Here is a 22311-nt window from a genome sequence, read left to right as displayed (position 1 = left end):
GCAGTTTTAAAATGGGGATAACACTAAATATATGTGTCACACAACAGTGAAGTCTTCCTCTCCTGGCTTAGACGATCTGTTTGCCGCTGCCTTCACACAGACTCCTTGCAGCAGGAAATTGTCTCTTCTGATGTTACTTCTGTGGCAAGATGGCGAGCTGTCAGAACGGGGTCAGAATTCTCCCTTCCTGTTCCCACCTCTTTACCAGTACGAGACCTCCCGCTTGACCTGGTAATGTGCTGTGAAATAAAGGCAGAGCACGGCTTGTCTGGAAGCTGGAGGACTCATCTCCCTTGTGAGGACAGATTTTTCTATTAATACAAATAAAGTGAAAATGGTGTAAATAATACTGAATTCATTGAAATTCCCCCCTGTGGGCTTTTCAAGCAGGGTCATCACCGCAAATAAGACTAATGGCAGTGACTCACCGTCTGGGGAATCCTTCATTTTTTGTGTTTCACAGTGGCTACTGTAGCTGCCGCCGGAGCGTTTCATTGTGTACTGTAACCTCGTGACGAGCAGCAGGGTACGAGCGAACAGCAGCGAGCTCTGGTAGCCATGTGGCGTCAAGTCCACTGTTTGAGGAATTACCAGCGAACAGATGCAGCATGAATATGGGCAGTGTCATTACATAGATTAAAGTTTGTTCTGGGGGAATTGCATGTTCAAGCGGTTTGGGTGTCGTGCAGCCTCAGAGCTCATTTTGGCCTTTTTCCATCAATTGTTATCTCTCAATATGAGTAAAGTTGGTGGAAAAGACTAAATGTGATAATATTCCATCACACAGCTGCTACCAAAAACAGATTATCCATGAATACTTCACTTACAATATGGACTAATCCAATTTATTTTTTTTTTTTTTGCACCAAGCACAGAAGCGCAGATTGCAGATTTTTAGTGACAGTAAATCCATCTGAGGGTCATTTTGTCCGGATCAGTGAGCATTACCATTGTTCAGTTTCCAGTCTTGCTAATTGTTCAGAGACCTGCAGTATATTCATTTTAATCTGTGATTCAAGATTCCCAGAAATAGAAAATCCGCATTGAAACTCTGGTGTTCCCCCCCTCCCCCCGTCTTGAGTTAGAAGTTGTGCAGATCCCCTTGCAAATCTACACCAGATCATTTAGCCCGTTTGTCCCGCAGCTATATTCAAATTACAAGCATTTAAAAACATCTATTTTTTTTGTGCCCAATGACACAATCAATAATTCAGATGTTCAGCTTGTGAAATTTTAAGTGTCAGATCGTAACGCTTTGGGACAACGCTACTGTAAAACTGAACATCGCTCTCAGCAACAACTTCAGCTGGAGCACGCACATGAATAATATGTGTGTAAAATTATAATGCATATTTCTCTCCGGAGTTTTTCCGGCTACAGGCTACAGGATATTAATGTAAAAGTCTTTTTTTTTTACTATTAAGAGAACAAGGGAGTTAATTAGTATGTGAACGTACAGGATACAATGTTAAAAGGGTTTTTTGCGACTTTGTAATTTGCTTTTTGTGCCTCTGCGCTGGCCGTAGCTGAGGTCAGAGGGTTATGTTTATCGGGTTGTCCATACGTTACTCTTGTGAACATTTTCTTCAAATTTTGTACAAAAGTCTGCAAGGACTCAAGGATAAACTGAGCAGAATTTGGCGTTCAAAGTCAAGGTCACTGTCACTGCATGCCATATCTCATGAACGCATGGAGGGGACGTCTTCAAACTGAACTCCACACGGGCTTAAGGATGAATTTATTAGGTGATTCAACATTTCATATCAGAGTTGTGACAAAATTCTACACAAATATCTCGTCGGAATAAATGATGAAGTGAGGACGTTTTGTTAATGAAAGGTCAAAGTCAACCCCGCTGTGACATAATAATATTATGCAAAAATGTTCTGGCTGTTATGTAACGCCACAGCTCAGGAGCAGCAACTCGTCATTCTGATTGAATTCAGGATAAGGTTGCCTTCAAAGTAGCATATTAGCAGTGGCATCACTGGTGCAAAGACATTTTCATCTTAACGTGCCATGGTGAGACAAATGCCGTTGATGAAGCTTCACAGTGACCCAGGTCGTGGTAATGATAAAGTGCGATATCGTAGGCAACTAACGAGGTCACACCAGGACCCACAGAGCCCCTAACGACCCACATGAACCCTTGTTGGGTCAACAACTCACACGTGACCTTAATGACTCACCCACCCAAGTTTTAAAGCCTGCAGCTCCCCTCCAGCTACTTAGAACTGAAGAAAGCCTCTTGGATGAGAGGTGAAAGTCCAGTTACCTACGACAAAGCACTCAGAAGTAAGAAAAAACATTTTATTGTGTTCATTATTTGTGTTTGTGTTGTGTTCTGACCGATACAGTATCTTCCACGGAGCAACAAACAACAGAACAACAAAGTGGTGGAAAAATGGCTGAAAGTCGATCACTCCGTCACTATCTTAACAGAGTACAATATAAACCCTAATTAATGCGATTTTGCAAATTTGAAAAGAAGCTTTACTTCATTAACAAAGCACTAAAATGCAATAAGCTTATATAGTCTTTCTGTTTGGTTTGACTAAGAGGCTAGCTATGCATCTGCTATACGAGAATAATGAAAAGTAAGAATAATGGGAGATTTTCCTGCTCTTATTTAGCTAAGACAAGCAAATTCAAAGACAAATGTAACTGATTGCTAATTAATATAATAACTATGGTATTACTATATTGCTGGATTCATTGCAGTGTTGGCAGGATGAACAGAGCTGCAGAGCCTCATGTGATCCTGACTTAGGTCACGCTATTTAATTATCTCCTTACGCGTTCGGAGAGGTTTGTTAACATGTGAAACCAGTTAGAAACAACACATTTTCTTTTAAAAAACAAGCTAAATAGATTGTGTGAGTGTTCAAATTGGATTTTGTTGTAATGTAATTGTCAGTGATTGGTGGCTTAGTTGTTTGTTCACACTTCTGTAGCTCTTGTCAGCAGGTTGGTGACATCATAGCTGTCAGACATCCCTAAGATCTTTGAATTAAAATAAGTAGGATTGACTCGAGCGTTTGTGTTATTTTGCACTCGGGGGGGATTACAGTCTAACAATGACATGAAGTGCATTATATTGGGCGTCTGCTTTTTTTATTTTATTTCACCTGAAACCAACAGCTGAGCACTTTGAGGTAACCTAATTGCCTCTCTTTAGGACTTGAAGTTGTCTTTCTGCGTGCCTCACCAAGTCTGTCACTCTGTCGTCTTTAGCGTTTCCTCTTCTGTCTGACAGAGCTCGTGATGTGATCTGAACGAGGTGTTAGCTCGTCTGTTTTCACAGTAGACAGAACCCTGTACTGTGCAAGTGGTGTATGCCCCGGGGGCTGGTCCTGACGTGGATACAGTGCTGTTAACTCTGTTTACAGCAGCACCCTCTCACTCTTTGACAAATGGGAGCCGAGGTTGATCCCTACCCTTCACGCCGCCACCCGCCCCACTCAGCACTTAAATGCCCCAGCAAAAAATAGACCTGACTTTTTAAAGACAAGCTACCTTTTTACTGCAAGACTGCAGTCCCCACTCCTCTCTCTTCCTCTTTGCCGTATTGATTTTCTGCTAACAAAAAAGAAAAAAAAAAACATCAGTTTTCTACCCCAGCTATGGCAGCGATCCCCTCCCAATCTATTGCATTTATATACAGTGCTGGAGGAGCAATTCGGCCCGCCCTCAACGTCAATACATTTGCCTGACAGTCATCCTGAGGTAACAGGAAACAGTGCTTACAGTACATCTACACATCAAAGTTTGTAAAAATGCTCTGTCGGAGAACACTCGTCAGACGGAGCAGAAGCGAATGTTTTAGTCTGCTGGGCTGTCAGACGCAGCCATGTGAGCAGCGGGGCTGCCGGCTTGAAGACAGACAGCTTAGCAGCTGAAGATTTCACCATGCCTGGTTTCCTGAACTCCTCTCATCCCTTGTGATATCCTCCTTTTAGAATTCCAATTTATCCTCAGCCTTGAAGAAAAAAGGGAAGTGGGGATGGAGAAGTTGAATAAGAAATAGATGATTTCCTGTGAGGTGGAAGGCTGGTCTTTTTTCCACAGAGACACCAAATACTTTATTTTAATCCATCTGAAGGTCTGGCTCCGAGGTACTTTTATGTCTAAATCCCAATCCTGGGAGGTAACTGCTTCGCTTTCAAGACAGAGTTTTTGGTTAAATATTGGGATGTATAAAGGAAAAGTTTTAACTTTTTTTATTGCTTTCTTGCTTAAAGTTGGATGAGAACATCACGCATCATGCATCATGCTACATTGTGGTTGCATCATGCAACCACAATGTAGTCTGATTATAGCCATAAGCTTTTTACCTCTGGCGATTCCATTTACACTTCAAAAGTAATAGAAGTGGTGTTCATTTTGAAGATGATCTGGCTGAACAAACATCTAAAATAGCACAAATTGTGTTTGGATCTTATTTTCTTCAGTAATCCATAATCCAATTAACTAATTCCACAGGATTTTTGTGCAGGGAACCAAGGGGAAGCTAACTTCCAGGTTAGCCTGCAAAAATACATCATCCCTGCATCAATCTATATGAAAACATTCCAGATGTTTTAATGAAACTGAGCTGACTAGCTGATACCTTAAAAATACCAAAACTGTACAAGTATTAGGTAGTTTTATGCACTTATCTCAGTACTGCACGGTAGCTGGTTTCTCTTTGAAGCCACATTTATGGTGAAATATTGTGACGTTTAATCGGTATATAGAATTATTGAATATTTTCAGGATTGACTGGTACACACCGGATACGGTTAGCTCAACGTTGGCTTGTCATAAAGACTGGAAGCTCCTTCTGACTGTTACAAAATTAACAAACAAGCTGTGAAACACGGTTACAGGGGTAGTTCAACATTTTGAAGAATATCTGATGTCTTGGTGAGAATAAGATTGATATCACTAACATGTCTCTCAGTTAGACGTGAAGTTACATCTCGGAGTTAGCATAGCCTGGAGCTGAGCGCTAGGGAAAGCAAGCTAGCCCAGCTCTCTCCAAAGTTAACAAAACAACTTAAACTCAGCAATTTTGTATCTCATTACTACATAGCAAGATATATTGTGTTGAGCTTTAAAGGTGTTGGGCAAATTATTTTATCTTTCAACAGAGCTATGCTAGCAGTTCCTCCCTCTTTCCCGCTTCCCCCTAAGCTAACAACCTCCTGTCTCTTGCTTAAAGTCTGCTTTAAAGGCGTGAGAGTGGTATCGATTATCTCATCTAACCATTGTCAAGTGGTCAAGCGTAACTCCCAAGATGTTAAAGTAGATTTTTCTGAATCTACAAACTGAATTCTTTTGCTAACAGTCATTTTGGTTTGGGTGTCTAGAGTCGACACGCTCTTTGTATCGTCTGTATTTCCTCCAACAGTCCAAACACTTGGACGTCAGCCTGATTGAAGGCCTCTAAATTGCCTGTAGGTATGACTGTACAGTAAGTATTAGGGATTGTCTGTCTCTGTTAACTCTGTGAGAGACAGGCAACCTGTCCAGGGTGTTTTCCTGCCTTCCATCCAGCGCTTGGAAAGGCTCCAGACTGCCGCACTCCCTGAATAGGAAGTAGCAAGTGAAAAAAAGGAGAACAGGCTGGTGCTTATTTTAATAACTGGTGGCTCAAAGTGCGAGCTGATGGAGCCCTTGTGGAGAAAAGGAAAAATGGGAGAGGCAAAGATTTGTATAATGTTGCACTTTAATCCTAATAACCTACAGTACTCGCTGGAAGAATATCTTTTATTTGTCTTTTGAATCTCTTTAAAGACAAACAGAGGCACTATTTTTAATCTGGTGCCTGATGAAAAATGTTACACCGCGACTCTACAGAAGGAAATCTCTTTGATGCTGCGAGAAGAAAAGGTTGAAGTAAAACACTTCGCCCTCGACTGCTATGACACGGTCCATCTCTGTGGCGACCAGAGCTGCTAGGCGTGGGTTTAGATAAAGACTCAGACCAACGCTGGAAAAGCAGAAAAAGACAAATGCACGGTGGTAAATTCTGTGGTTTTTCATCCCCCTTGTCTGCAGGTAGAGCCTCTCTTCACGGGAAGGCCTCCCTACAGATTGACCCAGTGCGCTCCGAGGACCAGGGCTGGTACGAGTGCAGGGTCCTGATGCTGGAGCAGCAGTACGACACCTTCCACAACGGCAGCTGGGTGCACCTCACAGTCAATGGTGAGTCACCCGCCCTCGGCGCCTGTTCCCTGACCTGGGAACACATGTGTTAGTGGCTGTGAGGGGAAATGTGCGTCACACACTGAAGCTTCATCTGTCATATACTTGCATTTTCTAGGGGACATTTTGAACAACACACCGTGGGTTCTCTTAAGGTTGAAAGCACAAGCAGTTTTGTTGACGTGAGGAGTTTCGATGTTATTTACCAATCACAATAACTAATCAGTAGTCTGTACATCGAGTCTGTGTTAGGGAAGGAAGGTCTTGAAAGTTTTGATCTTCTGATTGATTGCGGTGTACAAAGTCTTCTTGTAATCTCTGGGCTTTTACTACTGTGTCAAACACCCTGATTCATGCCCTATGTCTTTGGTTGAGCACAGTGTCCTTTATTCTTTTTGTCCTCAAAGAAATAAAGGAAAATTAAAGAAACTTATCACACATTGCAGACCTACAAACAGCCCTTTCGTTCTCACTGGACCCAGAGGTTAAGAGTTGACTTTCCGGTGCTGTTAGTAACAGTTTATAAGAGGGCTGCACCATCAATCAGGACATTACCAAAATTGCAATACAGCCAAGTGCAGAAGTTGTAATTTTTTTTATGTAAAGGTAAAACAGCATTATAATGAAGAACTACGGTGCTGCAGAGAAGCTCGTGCCAACAAATCTTGTTCTCAGTTTCTTTGGCACGGATCCCAACAGTGTCGTGATTTTAATAGTTTTTCACAAAAAATGATCGTTCCCACTAATCGAGGATCACATTGCAATCATATATCTGTCAAAATCACTGCAATCTGATTTTTCTTTTTTCACCACATCCTGATGACGCAGCCCCTAGTTTATAATCGTCTCTGTTTCCAATCTGATAGAGTGGTAGTTAGATAGTCAGACGCTGTTTTTTCTTTTGTTTTTTTAGATCATTCCTGCAGCTCCTTTTCAAAAAAAAAAGGGGGCTGGGGTAAGAAGGGATGAGAGGCTGGCTAGCAGAGAATTGATTGTGTCCTGTTTAAGGCGGTTCCGGCAGGGATCGTCTGTGATAGTCTGAGAGCTATCAAACTGATGACCAGGCGGAAAAAAAATCTGCACCTTTGCATTTCCCAGGAATGCCCCAGTGGCTCAGAGAATCCTATGTGAAGTGTGCCTTCACATTGTTGCGGCGCACACCCGAGACTACAGAGACAATGAAGCCTTTTTTGTGTTTTAACGTGGTTTTCTGTTTCATGTGAGGAAAATGCTTTTCAGACAGATATTATATTAAGCTGCTTCAAATGTTTGGCAAGCCATTGATTATTAAACGGCTGGGTCGCAGACGCATGATGCAGCAAAAAGCAAATGCAGGGGAGTCTTGTGTTATCGCGTTCTCTGCATTTCTAAGTTTGCTTTTCACGTTAGGGTTAATGTGAGTGTGTGGATTTATCCTTAACAGGCGTGTGAAAAGAGAGGTTCAAGACAACCGTGATGATTTTCTCGCGTTAAAGCTTCACAGGTCGCTTCGCGGCTACGGATGCTACTTCTTTGCTCCATGGTGGCAACTTTAGAAAGCACATATTTAGCACTCGGGATTCAGACAGTCGCATAAAACGCTGGGCAGCAAATTTAGAGAACTGTGTAGTAAATAGTGGCTCATTTATTAAGCGCACAGTCTGCTGCTGGTTTGTGAGCAGGATTACACAAAAAGTACTGAACGGATTTTCAGAAAACTTGGACGGAGGATCTGTCTCGGCCCTGGATTAGACCCCGTCACCTTTTTGGTGCAGATCTGGCTGAAAGGATGTTTCTCCCTTTCTGTAGATGGCAAGATAGTTTTTTTTTTTTTTGTTGTTGTTGCTGGAAATCTAATTGCATTCCCAGCGTTTCTGTCTCCGCTTTCATGTAACCGGTTGACATGAGTGTGTGACTCGCGCCTATGAAATGAGACGTTGGAGCCAAAAGCGGTGATTTTCCCGTGTTAAAGCTTCACAGGTCTCCGACTTCAGAAAGCTGTAATCGTCTGTGTTGTTGGAGGGAGAGAGAGAGAGAGAGGGAGAGTTTTGCGAGCAAAGTCCTGTCAAGCTCATTCACATGTATATTTTTGGCGCTTATGAGTGCCGCGCGAACCTCATGCATATTCGATTCCATCGTGCATACGTTTCACAATGGATGCAACTCTCTCGCGTTTGAATAATGACTACAACGCTCCGTATGCGAAACACTGTGTAAAGAGCCATTTATAAAGTCCATCGCGCGGCATAATCACCGTGGAATGAGAAATGCTGATCGGTATAAATGCTTATTATCAATGCACAACATGATGTTTTTCTTTGCTGCATGCTGGTGTGGTTCGTTTTATTTATTTATTTTTTGCACCACACACTGCCAATTACTCCCCGTTGCCGTGTTCCGCGTGGAGCGCCTTACATCAACACTGACATGAGAGCGTCTCATTGTGTGCGCTTGTATGCGGCTAAATGAGATCTCTGTCTGAGGCTTGAAGTCTGCGGCTGAAGAGTGAATAGGTCGTAACTCTGCTGTCACCTGCACACTCCTCGTGAAAAAACGTCTGTGGGCGTGCACGTGTGTTTTTGTGTGTGTGTGTGTGTGTGTGTGTGTGTGTGTGTGTGCATCAATGTTTTGTTGTGTAGGCATACTGCATCTGTGTAGCTTGCCTCATCAGTATTCACTCTTAACTTCAACGGCTCCCTCCCTCCCTCTTCTGCCCTCCACTCCTGTCAGGCCTTTCAACAGAAACGGAGCTCTTTGGGCTGTAGCAGAACTAATAATATCCCTGAATGTCATGTGCATTCGGCGTATTAAGCAACGGCATTTTACATGACCTCATGCATGTAATGTGTCGCGCGATAATGATGCAGTAAGCCGGTTGTTTGCGCTCGGGTTGGACGTGTTTAAACTGGAGCAAGTATTTGTTTTTCTTTGCAATTCAAAGACAGATATTCACGGGGATATAAAAAGCAGTTGTCGCAGAGTCTAGAGCTCCAAAGAGGGAATTCATATGAAGACTTTATGCTACTGTCGTCCTCTAAATGGGTGTCTGTGAGGGAAGCAGGTGCCATGTTCGTCTGGCCTCCGCACAGACACTATAAGGGCACCCATTTCCTTTGGCTGTTGGTATTTGCATACACTCCTCCTTTGAGTTCCTGTTTGCTGGCCTTAACTTCCTGCCAAGCGGACAGGGAATTCGTGCCCACTCAGTGGCAGGTGTCAGATGGCAAGGCCTTGTGCCCGAAAAAGACACTAAGGCCACTCTCTCTTTCTCTGCCCTCCCTCCTCCTCATCCTCTCCTCTCCCGTCTCGTCTCCACTGTCCTCCCCTTCTCTTCACTCCTCAAGCCTTGGCAGGCCTTTCAGAGGTCCAAAATACGCCTTCGCACCAGCATTTTGACATGATTTTAACTTAACCGTCTACACTGAAACATGGAAAAAAAACAACAGACCCTGCCACTGTGCCACTGGGTTACTGATGGGCTGGCATTTAGGGCCCATTTGGGTGACCCAGCCGGGGCCCAAATGCCAACTTGTTTGTCCACCAGCCCCATATATCCTCCATGTGTGTCTGCCCTTGTCAGTCACCATAACAGGCCCACTGTGGCTGCAGAGTGGAGCCCCTGTGAGCGATCATCATCAGGCAGATTTAGATAACAGGTAGTAATTGCTCACACGGGCCGAAATATCAGCCCGGTAGAGACACATGTCGTCCACTCGGACAAATGAAAGAACTCTTCAATCTGAATCCAGTGGGTTATTTTTGTTTGTCAGCAGGATTACAGAAAAACTACCGAACAGATTCTGACTAATCTTGGATGGAGAATGGGTCTCAGCCCAGAATAGACCTCACTAACTTTTGGTGCAGATCTGGATAAAAGCTCAGATCCAGCATTTTTCTCTGTGGGATAGGGCATTTAAATTAAAAAAAAATATATATTTTAATTAATTTCTCAGGGAATAACTCATTTAATGAAAAACTAAGATGTGTTCAGGTGACTGGTATCTATGCTGTGGATCCTACATCTGATGACCATTAATTATGGTTAAGCAGTTATGGATCCAGTTTGACATTGGATCAGTCTTGGCTGAATTAAAGGGGACTGTTGGGCCTTGGTGTTGGTATGTGCTCTACTTCTATTCAGTTTAGTTAACTAGTAGCTTTCACAATAGTGTTTATATCAACTCTGATAAGTAATATATCCGATTTGGAGAAAGTATCAGAAAACAAAACACATATGGACGCTTCTTGTTATCTAAAGATGGTGGTTCAGTCCGCCGAGGGAAGATTGGCATGCTTGAACATGTGAAAAACCATGAAGTTAGATCATAAGATGATCGACCAACATCCAGTGTGAAGTCCCCCATTTGTGTCAGCAAGAATTTCTGACTCTGTGATTGCCTGATGTGACACAGTGACCGTCTCAAATCACTACCAGTTTGTGTAGTTTGAAGAGGGAAGTAGGACGCTAGTGTGTCAGAGAGAGAGGCAGTAAGTTATAAATGATTATAATCCAGATCCAGAGCCACTCAAAGTCTCCTCGAGTGCCTCTTTCTTCTCTGCAACCGTTTACACTGAAACACACGTTCGAGGCTCATGATGTGAAATCAATGAAAAATGTGTAGTCTATGTAGCCGTTGTACTCTCCGAGGATCAGAGACACGAAAAGTAAGACCGGGCGAGGGAATAAAACAATGCAGACGCACTCACGAGTTAGTGAGCAAATAAGAGCGGATGTAAGCCTTCAAAGAACGGGTCCGAACCCGGCGTCTGAGCATCCAGGCCATCTGCCGATGCGCTGTGTGGTGTACAAAGACGAACAGTGGGAGTGCTGGATCTTCAAGCAATCTTTTAATGTATATAATTGATGAAGAGCTGCAGTAAGTGGGGCGAAAATGTGAGGCTCAGCTCACTTTTTTTTGTGGAGCAACTCCCAGGTTTCCCAGCCCGATGACACTTCCTGCGTGACGAGCCGTACCTGATGGCGTGGAACAACTCCCAGGTTGACCAAAGCACCTGCTGTTGTCGCCACCATGTGTGCCACCTATTTCCTGTCATCTGATGCTTAGTCCCTGGAGGGAAATCTGAATTAGGATTAGAATTCATGTCTTCACTTTTACATTAGCGGATTCAGATCCTGTAGTTAAGTAAAAGTACCAAAACAGTAATTTACATAAAAAGTACACAATGGAAGTCTTGTGCTTAAAACTGAACTAAATATTACCGGATACTTTTACTAACTACAAAACTCAGCAGCAATTTGCTGTTTGAGCTGCTCAAACTGGAGCTAGTTTTAATGACTTTATATACATTTTAGTCCAGTGGTTTCCAGAAGAGCTACAAGCTAATTCTGAGAGATTGGGAGAACATGTATTGGTGAGAAAAGAAGAAAAAAATGTTGTTTTATATTTCAGACTCTTGTCCGCTCTGGTTTTTCTGAGTTATTCAATATTTGTATCTTTCTGGCTCGCAAAAATGGATTTAAATGAAAATACCTGAGAAGTTTAGAGACTGGTGGAACTGCTAACAACTCATAGACATCTTGACAAGTAGCCACAACGAGAAACCGAGGCAGTAAAATTGTGATCCCGTGGTTTTATCCAGAGGTTGGACTCGGTCGAAGGTTCTTTGTGTGTCACAATACAACATCCTTCCAAACATTAGCTTATAGCTGGTGATATTAAAAGAAGATATAGTGTTTTAAGTATAAAGATAAAACATAATAGTAAGTGCACATGTGAACATAGACAAACTTTAGCTTCCTCTGAGAGGCAATTTGTGGTACAACACAGAACATAAAGCTGAAAATTATCTGTAGCAGCCATCATAAATGTCATCACAGTCCAGACAGCCATTTAAAGTACAGTACATGTCAATAACTGCATGCCAACAATTGTCATAAAAATGAATAGATAATGAGTATGATGCACATCCCGTATGTATCCATGTATTTCCCATCCAGTGGTTCATATATTTTCCCAATATTCAAAGGCTACTACATCTTGTTTAATTAAGTTACTGCCTTAATAACTGCCTGGAATACAGTGTTTCCACACACACACACACACACACACACACATATATATATATATATATATATATTTTTTTTAAAAGTGAGTAGCTTATGCTGTAAAAAAAAGTAGTGCAGTAAAAAGTGTAGTAGTAGTTTGTTTTTCTTAACGTCAGCAGGATTGAAGTATGAAGTAGCAGAGAATGTAAATATAATGTAAAGTACAAGTATCTCGGTTTGTCCTTGAACACACCAGATTAGTGAATGGAACTTCACCTTCCATCAATGCGCCTAATAGAATAATTAGTAAAACCAATTAAAATCAATTAATTATATCTTAAAATGAAAGCACAAACTCATAGTGAAGCAACCGTCGAAGGTTTCCCCCCCGATAATTTAAGTGACGCGTCACGATCCGTCTAATGCAGCAGCTGACCCGTCAGCTACGCGAGCAGGAGACACACAAACCAGTCATGCATTTTATTAAAGTCTCCATTAATCTACAGTATCAGATAATGTAATGAGTGTTGGGGAGTGAGAGGGCAGTATGGACAGGCAGATGTCTAAATGTGCTAATTGGGCGATTTGTTTACTTCATGCCAGGTGCTCGTGTGCAGTCTGAAGCATGGCAGCACTCCCAGCGGCGAGCGGTGACCCACTTGTATAGCGGTGCCTTTTTTCTCTTTAACTAAACACAGTGGCACTATTTATAATCAAAATATTATGTTGAAAACACTGGAAGCAGCTGGCGGAGGAAACTACAGTTTATTGGCCTGCAGTAGGTGGCGAAGAGCTCCCCTGTGGCTGTTAGTGCAGCTCGGAAACATCAGGTGGAAGAGCAGCGATGCCACTAAGTGGTTTATTTAGGCTCGCTGGTGTCGAGCTCTCACCAAAACTGTGTTAGAGTATTGTTCATCCTGCTTTGTGTTCTGGGAATGGGCTTTAATTGTTGGTTCGTAGAGCTGAATACTGCCAGTCAGTCTTGCTGTTGATTCGTCCCGCTGGCCAACAACGGTACTACAACAGTTTTACGTCCTGATTGATCTTGAAGGCATCCACAGTCCACTTTGAATCAGATCATATAGATCACAGTATTTAATGTCATCTGACTGCTGTTTGTAAACTTCACATAACCTCATAGACAAACAGATCTGCACTATTTGAACATACCTGGAGTGATGAGAGGGTAATGCTGATTGGACCAATTATTTAATTTGACTCTTCCTTGGCTGATGTATTCTGAATAATGTGAGTCACAGCTAGAATTATGCAATGGCCAGAATAAATGTTAGCCCAGTTCGTTTAGGCAAAACCACAGATAACCTCGAACTTCATGTCTTTTCAGGTTTAATTTTTCTATTTCTGTCTCATCACAGCGCTGTGTTTATGCTCTTGTTTGGTTTATGCACAAAAAAACACTTAGCGTGAGGAAAGCATCGCGATTTGGCTTAAAATACCTGTTTTGGTCGCCAAAAACATAGATGGAGATGGTTTTGGTAGGACAAGTATCCTCAAAAATATCCAGTAGTATGAATCGAGCTGCAGTTGGCTGTAATAATTCCACCACCATCCTCGCCACCTCCTGAATGTGAAAGTCAGCTAATAAGCATATAATTCAAGCATGAATTACCACATTGGGTCCAAATGTTAACCTTGGATGTGTGTGTGGTTTGCTGAAACAGTAGCTGCAAAATGCTGAGAGAGTTTGTTTGAAATTTGAGAAGAAAGATTCTGCAATTTAGATTCGTGGATCATGATTGCGATTAGATAGCTTGTGATATTATTATTTGACCAGATCTCCCTTACAGAAAAAAAATTCCAATCTCCAGTTTGTGCAGTTCCAAACCTTCCTCGAGTCTTTGGGTTGATGGAAACCATGAAAGTAATTTTAATTTGAAAGGATTCCATTTTAAAATCCAGTTCTAACAACACATGCATGGCCAGAGACTTTTGTTAGAATATGTGATATGTGATTAATTGTTCATCTTAGTTGAGCTAACATCTGCTAATTGAAGTACAGTTGAGGCTGGTGCTAATGTCCTTACTGTAGTTTTGTAGGTATTTCATAAATCATAAATCAAAGTTAAGTTGATGATGCCATTAGATGAAAAGTCAGAGGAATCACCAGCATGTCTATGAAGTTTTCTGCAAATCCACACAGTGGATGTAAGCTATTTCAGTTTGGACCAAAGTGGAGGACAGACAGACGTTTCCATCCTTCAGAGAATCTAACATAACTAAACATCTATTTAAAGCTTTAAACCAAAACGTAGTCCTAAGACGATACAAGACAGGACATTCATGCAGTATAGTGATGACTGTTTATCTGAATGCTGTAATGATTCGTGTTCTCGCTTTCTCCGCAGCCCCACCTTCATTTACAGCGACGCCGCCACAGTATGTGGAGGCGAAGGAAGGGGGAAGCACTCTGCTAAGCTGCTCTGCCCAGGGAAATCCAAAACCAATGATCAGCTGGCTGAGGGAGGGGGAGGAGCTCGCCACCAACGCAAAATACACGGTGAGAACGGTCACGAATAATGGGAGTAATTCTGACTTATGATTGTGTTCAAATATAGAAGCAGGGCTTGTGCACAGATGGTGTCATCCACGGAGTCCATCTGTACTGCAAGTATGTGGAGGACCGCGTCTCACTGAGGCTGATGTCAGTTTGTTCTGTTGTTGTGCTGAGAAGACAAATCAAACCTTTTGGTGATAAAACCTCAGTCGACCTCTCAAACACAGGATTCATGAGGCTTTACTTGATTATTTATCACAGGAGTAAAATGCTTTACATTACAGTAAAGATATTCACCGTTAACTAATTGCTTACAGGCATCAATATTATAGAGCACCTATTAACACAATGCATCCATGATAATATTCTACAACTACCAGGCCTCTAACTTTTTATCAGTAACCTCATTATGCTGATTAATAGTAAGTAAGGAGTTGTTGTAATAAGAATGATGCTCTTCATATGCTTTATTTCTTATCTTATCAGGTCATTATCTCTTGATAACATTTCATAAATATGGTCTGTTCTTATGTAAAAGTGTTGATAGTGTCCAAATAACTCTAGATTAAGACTCACAACATGTTCCTCCGTCCAAAGTGAGGTTTCAGTCATAACTATTCCACTAGTAGTTTGCATGTTCTACTCTTAAGCGATATGTTATACTTTGGGTGATAAATTGACTTAAATATCAAAAATACACGTACATGTAAATACATATATTCACATGTTTGTTTATACTGTATACTATGGGTCAAAAGATTGTTATCTTGGCTGATTATTGACTCTGACATTCAGCATTTAGTGTTATGAATTTTTTCTTTTAATCCGATTTCCAATAAAATAAATAAATCGAGAAATATGCTACTTTAGCTCTGATGCAGCAATATGCAAAACAAGTAGTAACTAAAGTTATCAAATAAATCGAAGATAGTAATAGTACATTATTTCTCTCCAAAATGTAGTGAAGAGAAAGTATAGTACTTGAGTAAATGTACAGTAAGTTACATTCCATCACCGCTCTTAGTCAACGGCCTGGTTGGCGTAGAATAGAGAGATTCTTTGATATAACTGGTATCAAACTTTCTTCAGGGAAAATATTGCAGACGAAGAAGATTCAAACACATTTGAGGGATCGTTGCAAGATTTATGAGTGCACCAGCCAATGTAATGAGTTTTTTACAGTGACAAATAAAGCGCCATTATGCTACAACTATACATTCATTGAAGCAACTTGCTGATTAACTAGCTGATTAATCCTGATGCCTCTTTATGACCTACATAAGCAAACGTAGCCAGGTCAGATTCAAAATTAAAACTTTTTTTGATGAGGATTGATTAAGAGTTCTCCTCACAGTCTGAGGGAAGAAGCTGCTCAGTAGTCTGGTGGTACAACACTGAAACAAAGTTCGCTTTGTTTTTTTTAGTTGACACCGAATGAATAGCTGTTGATTGATTAACGATGTCAGTGATTGAAGCAGCAGGACTGTCAGTCAGGCTCTTCCCGCTCCTCTGTAATGTCTTCAGTAAAAATCAGCTCCACCTTGAACCACTTTTACAATTTTTTAAAAACAGCTCCTGGCAGCACACCTCACAATCCTCTTTGTTGTCTGTCGCTGCCTGCTTTTATTCCCGTGGCTAAAACTGCCAAAAAAACAGACGGTCTGATGTCATGACAAGATTATTTCTGGCACGGCCTCACTGTGGTTTTGACAGCAGAGAAATGTCTCGGCTATATAAACCGTCAACAATAAACATCAGGTTTGTAAAGGTGTTTAGCCGCGCGGAATCAAAGACAGTTAACACGCTGCTCCATCATGACTCACAGACACCAGCAGCTCCGACAAGACGATGATGCATCGCAGCCACGTCTCGTTGCATCTCGAGCGAAGGGGTCAAATGTCGCTTTTTTCCTCGAGTGGGAAAACTCTTGCTCTCTTGCTCTCCACTATACTGGCACAAGTGCTCTCTACACCTACGTGTGGAGCCGGAGAGAGTGCTCGAACGCAACATCTGCACTCCGGTGATTGTCGGGAGTCGTTCCTGCAGAAGTAGGAATCTGAAGTAGACGAGGGAGGTCAAGGTAAACAGAAAATTAAATCACAGCGGCTCATTACGAAAAGGAAAGTGCAGGATCGCTTTGAGCATAATAGGTAGCTTCATTATGCTTAACAAGTCCAGGGTGCTTTCATACTGCTTGTAATTGTTTTTGGAACTTTTTTGAAAGGTGGATGCTGCCTTTTCTTTTTTTCTGCACGCCTCCACGCTCTCATATGTCACTGATATTGCAGTCTTGTGTGTGATACAGGAAGTGACAGCGGCACCTCTTCCTCATCCTCTTCCTCTTCCAGTTTTCCTCTGCTTTTTGCTCTCCGCCATCTCTGCCTCCAGTCGCCTCTTTTTAACACCCTTCCCTCCATAAATGATTAGACAACATTCTGATGTATTATTAATGCCGCTGCTCTGCATCAATATTACATGAGTCCTAATACGAACGTTACTCTGAAATGTAAAAAGCGCTAGTGAGAGCCTTCTCTAGCTTCCGTGTTGTACATGGAGAGATGGAAAAAAACAGCACATTTATCAGCTTTCTTTACCCATTTGGCTGTTTGTTCGGAGTGGGAAAGCTCCTTCTTGTGGCGAGAAGAGAGCTGAGCGAGCATGAGGGTGTATTTGCTCACCCACATGCTCAGATCCATGGAGACATCATGGAGAAAGGCAAGAATGTGACGGACAGGGTTGGAAAGAAAGAGGAATCCTCCTCCTCCTCCTCCTCCTCCTCCTGCTGCTCCTCTCTTTACTCTACTTTATTACTTTATTTATTTGCACGGGGACAAAAAAAAAAAAAGGAACCATAAAACAAAGATACAGAACAAAACGAGGACAGAAACCTACGTGGGATTATAAGGGTCTTCCCCAACGTGGACTCAAATCACAAGTGCAAAAAAAAAAAAAAAAAAAAGGGGAGCAGGAGAACAACAGCGGCCTCCTGCTGTTTCCGAGCCCCGACATCAGTCTCTCTGGATGTGTGAGTGAAGTGACAGAAATTGAGATTCTGCCTTCATCTCATGCCTCACCTTATCTCCTGCCTCTTCTTTTCTCTCTCCCCTTTTTTACCCTCATCTGCTGCAGACTTCCTCCTCCTCCTCCTCCTCCTCTTCCACGTCCTCCCTTTCTTTAATCTTCTCCCCCTCACCTCGGATTGAGTACAGCTATGGCACAGAAAGTATTGGAATGGACCGGCGGCCATTACATATCATCAGATCCTGTTACTGTCTTGGAAGTCTGCTGCAATCGCTGCTGCTCGCACCGTCGAAGTGAAATGATTCGATTCGGCAGTGATTTCATTTCATTTCTATGGATTCAGTGCAACATGAAATCCCCCCCCCCCCTCAAAAAAAAAAAAAAGCAGCAGCCGTGTATTCAGACAGAACATGAGGTGAATTTAAAAAGAAGCGCGACTGCCCACAAAGTAGAAAAAAAAAACATAGCACTAGATGTGGCGCTCACCCAGGGCATCGCAAAAAAACTGCACACATGCCAACACTCGATGTGCACACAGGGAGTCGGTGCATACGTTGTTAACTAGCTTGCAGGTAACATCTGCACGGCTGTCAGATTTGATGTTTTGGGGGGAAATCAACGAGGAAAAACAGTCCGGTGGTCAAACCCTCTCAAACGATGTGATTGCTCGAACGTGGTTGGTCGATACCACTCGGACTACAAACGGATCACAAATGAACTACAAATGGAAGCCAGGAGCTGCCAAAATCTTGTCCCTTGCCCTTCAGATTCTGCATCCAGTAGTTCGTTTCCCTTGTTGCCTCATTGTAAGGTGAAAATGTGAGGTGAATTTCATAAAATACCACCAGCAGTAATTAAACACATGACGTCTCAGGGAGAGGCTCTTACTTTTCGGGCGTAACGTAACCCCTCAAATGACAGCAGCTCAGTAAAAGTTACTGATATGTGAAGGAGGCTGTGAAACATGCCAACTCAGCTAGACAGCAGTCGGTGCGAGCATCAAATTAAAATAAAGACATCAGTTTTAATATCTTTCCTACTACTTTTTTAATCCGTTCAAAGGGCTTCACGAGCCTTAAAACCGAAGCTTTGCGACACGTCAATGTTTGGTTCACACACTACGCTGTCATCAGGAAACACATGACGTATGATTCAGCGCCGATGCACGGAGTGTTACCTCGTGATAGACAATCCGGGCGGTGATGAGTCAGTTTGGCGACGGACTGACAGCTGATAAATGTCGATCTACTAGTCTCATCTCTTGGCGATAGAGCATTTTGAAAGACAGATGAATAGGAATAATTCTGCGGGCGTAGCAGATTCCCCCTCTCAGCTGCATGAATGGACAGACTACAGCTGTGTGTGACTTGAATGGACAGAGCCTCTCTCAAAAACCTGTTGCATAATTTATGAGGGTGTTTCTATTAGGTTTGGTTAATGTGTTTCTTCACCACTTATTGGTTCTCATCAGTGGCTGCACACGGGGACGCACGGCAACACGGAGTCGGACGTTTCCAAGGTTACCACATGCAGGAATCAGACCTGGAGTTAATTAAAGCGTGACACATTCATGACTCTGAAGTGTCGGATGTGTTTTCTTTAGAGTAGACTTCAAGAAGTGAGGGTGTTATATATCTTCGACCAGCTGTGGAATGTTACTAAGCACATGTTTGAGGTACTTGTATTTGTACTTTTTACTCCAGCAGTTGAGATTGTACATACAAAACAACATCAGATTAAACTACCCAACAGCATACAAAGTTAGAGCTGAATTGTTGTGTCGTTTACTCAATTAGTGCTTCTTCAACAACTGATCGATGGTTTCAGTCGTTTATCAAGCTAAAATTCCAAACTCTTCAGGGATCTAGCTCGTCAAAGGTGAGGATTAGCTGCTTTCTCACTACTTTCTGTAATGGTAAAACTCACATTGTGATATTGCGATATGAACAAGTAAAGGAGTTTTCGCCTGTCAACTTGAATAGCTCAAGAGAGGCTATGAACCCAATGTCACAGAAGGCAGAAGTCATAATTATTAGAACCAGCAAGTGGCAGAAAGAGTGCTCACTGGCAAATGTGTTGATTTTTAAGTTCTGCATGCCAAGCAGGATATCCAACGTCGTCGATGCTGAAGTGCTAAGTTTTGCATGACTGATATCAACTGATTATCACTGATTATTATTAGTTGCAGACCTATGAAATGTGATTAGATAAAAAAACACATTGATGCATTGCATCAGTGAAAATAATCTAATGGTGTTATTATTAATAGCACAACACTCGCAGGGAACATTTTACTGCAATAAGTACTTTTACTTTTGATACTTTCATTTCATTTTGATAATATTTTGAATGTTCTTTAGGGATCTTACTTGTAATCGAGTTTTTTTATAGTTTGGTGTTGGTGTTTTTACTTAAACTGGCTACAGACAAAGTTTTAATGACGCAAGTGTAGTGGTTACAGAATAACATCTGCGTTTCTATTGGTTCCCCGTAAACATCACTTATGTTCTGGTATCTTGACCGCCATCAGGCACGAAATCTTCTGGATAACTGAAGGTAGCCGGGCTCCATTTCTGTCTCTTGCCACGTCTAAATTATAGAATGAACTCATGTGCTGAACTTAGGTTATGTGTTGATGCGAGTTGCTACTCTGACAAAAAGCTATCTAGCCGTCTTTGCGTCAGAATCCAGAAAATTAGGTGGCGTCATCAGTTTCCATTTGAAGGAAAGGATCTGAGTTGAGGCTTTAACTAAATCAATGATTAGTCTGTTAATAGATTACTTGTTCCTAGCCCACCAACAGCACCAAACTCCTTAAATCAGAAATATCAATTTAGTATGATTGAAGCGACTCAAAAAACTAGCAAATATTAATATATGAGAAACTTACATGTAAGAAAGACAATCTGGAGAAAGATTGTTGATCATTGAGTCTCACTGACAGGTCATCAAATACCGATGCTTTGGGTTAGAATCCAGGCCGACCTCTAGTGTCAGTATTTGACAAGCTGGGAGACTTTCAATTACTTTTCAATCACCATTGTTGTTGATTTTTAATTTTCTGCCAATCACTGTTCCTCTCAATCGAGGAATATGTCCTCCACCACTATCGTGTGGGCTGTAGAGTGTTTTATGTAGATGTGTTTTGTGTCGTGCATGTCACCACAGGTACACGATGGCAGTCTAACCATCCTTGGCATCACGAGAGACGACAGAGGGGCGTACACATGTCGAGCCTACAGTGACCAGGGAGAGGTGCTCCACACTACCCGTCTGCTGGTTCAAGGTACTGCATCCATGAATCCAGGACAGTTTTAACGAGTTTATTAATAAGCGTTGTTGACAAATGTATTTGCTCCAGATTTGGAAATGAAAAAAAAAAAAACATGTTTCTAATCCTTTTTTCCTGCGGCCAACTATTGCATTTGCATCATTAGAGTAGTTGAGTTTCATTATTTATACTGGAAGGCATTAACTGTAGTAGCATTTCGAAGCATGCAACTCTCTGGTGTGCTGATGTATGTAACGCAGCTTCTGAGTCTGTGTCAGTCAGTCAATAGCTCAGTCTGGGGCCTCCATGTGTGCATGTGTGCGTGCTCTTTCTGCACAGCCATGTGTGTACAACAGGATCTGTCTGTGTGAACGTCACTGTCTGTCTCCGGTCCATTAACTAGGCTCTCTGCTAGACACAGATCAGATAGATGGCTGCGATGCCAGCCTCCGGTTCTCTCAGTCTCCTGATACTGCAGGGCTGAGGGGAGCTAAGAGTGTGTATTTAACAAGAATCTGAGCCTACTGCCTTTACAGTAGAGTTAGCGTGAGGTCTATTTTTAATGCCTGACTTCTGCTGCTGCAAACGGAGCGGACGAATGACTCCCCTCTTTGTTTACAGTGTAGTAAGTGTACGTGCGCACTCACTGCAAACACACATTAAAAAATCATTGTGTTGTAACCTAGTGAGCAGCGTAACCACTGGTGCATGTGATGCAACTGCATTAAGTCTGCAGGCCTCCAGTGGACCCGCTAATACCACGATAACTGTTCTCTCGACCACAGCACACTGCAGCAGAGGTCGTTCAGTGGTGGACTGTTGTTGGAAGCAAGAGCCCTGCAGTGAAAACTGTTTATTTTTTTCATTGAGAACAAATGTTTAAAATCTTGCTTCAGCTAATTGTATTTCTTGCTGTTTTGGATCATTGTAGGCAGTGTTTTTAATCAATATGAAGGACGATTTTATTGCGCAAGTATGATTAAATCATCGAATATTTCAGAGATCAAAGTCGTAATACGAGAGAAAATGTCATTTTTCTCAGAAAATCATATTGTTCCAGGAAAAACGTAATAATATGAGAGAGAAATATCAAGAGTAAAGTCACAGTTTGCATAGAGAACCAAATGACGTGCATTATGACTGATTTGGGATGACTGCATTACATTAGCGTGAAACTCATTATGTGCTGTGCAGCTATTAAATGTTTTAGACTTTCCACTTAATTCCAGAAATGTCCAATTTCTTTTGTTTATTATTTCGATCTCTACGAAAAGAGAGAAGCCCTGATCTTGTCTGACTAACAATAAATCACGTCATCTTAAAAATACG

The 22311-nt window shown here is 42.0% G+C and overlaps 1 protein-coding gene across 4 annotated transcripts in view; it reads left to right on the top strand.

Moving 5' to 3' along the window:
• igsf9ba (immunoglobulin superfamily, member 9Ba) overlaps positions 1 to 22311 on the top strand; it is a 73300-nt gene that overhangs the window by 22326 nt on the left and 28663 nt on the right. For all 4 annotated transcript variants that reach the window (XM_030392437.1, XM_030392438.1, XM_030392439.1 and 1 more), the window contains exons 3-5: positions 6043 to 6189; positions 14542 to 14693; positions 20880 to 20997. In XM_030392437.1, the coding sequence (XP_030248297.1) occupies positions 6043 to 6189; positions 14542 to 14693; positions 20880 to 20997 (417 nt within the window). The remainder of the gene's footprint in view (positions 1 to 6042; positions 6190 to 14541; positions 14694 to 20879; positions 20998 to 22311) is intronic.

The sequence above is a fragment of the Sparus aurata genome, chromosome 2, assembly GCF_900880675.1.
Source record: "Sparus aurata chromosome 2, fSpaAur1.1, whole genome shotgun sequence".
Lineage (NCBI taxonomy): Eukaryota > Metazoa > Chordata > Actinopteri > Spariformes > Sparidae > Sparus > Sparus aurata.
Note: the sequence above shows the minus strand (reverse complement) of the source record. Positions and strands in the feature narration are given on the sequence as shown.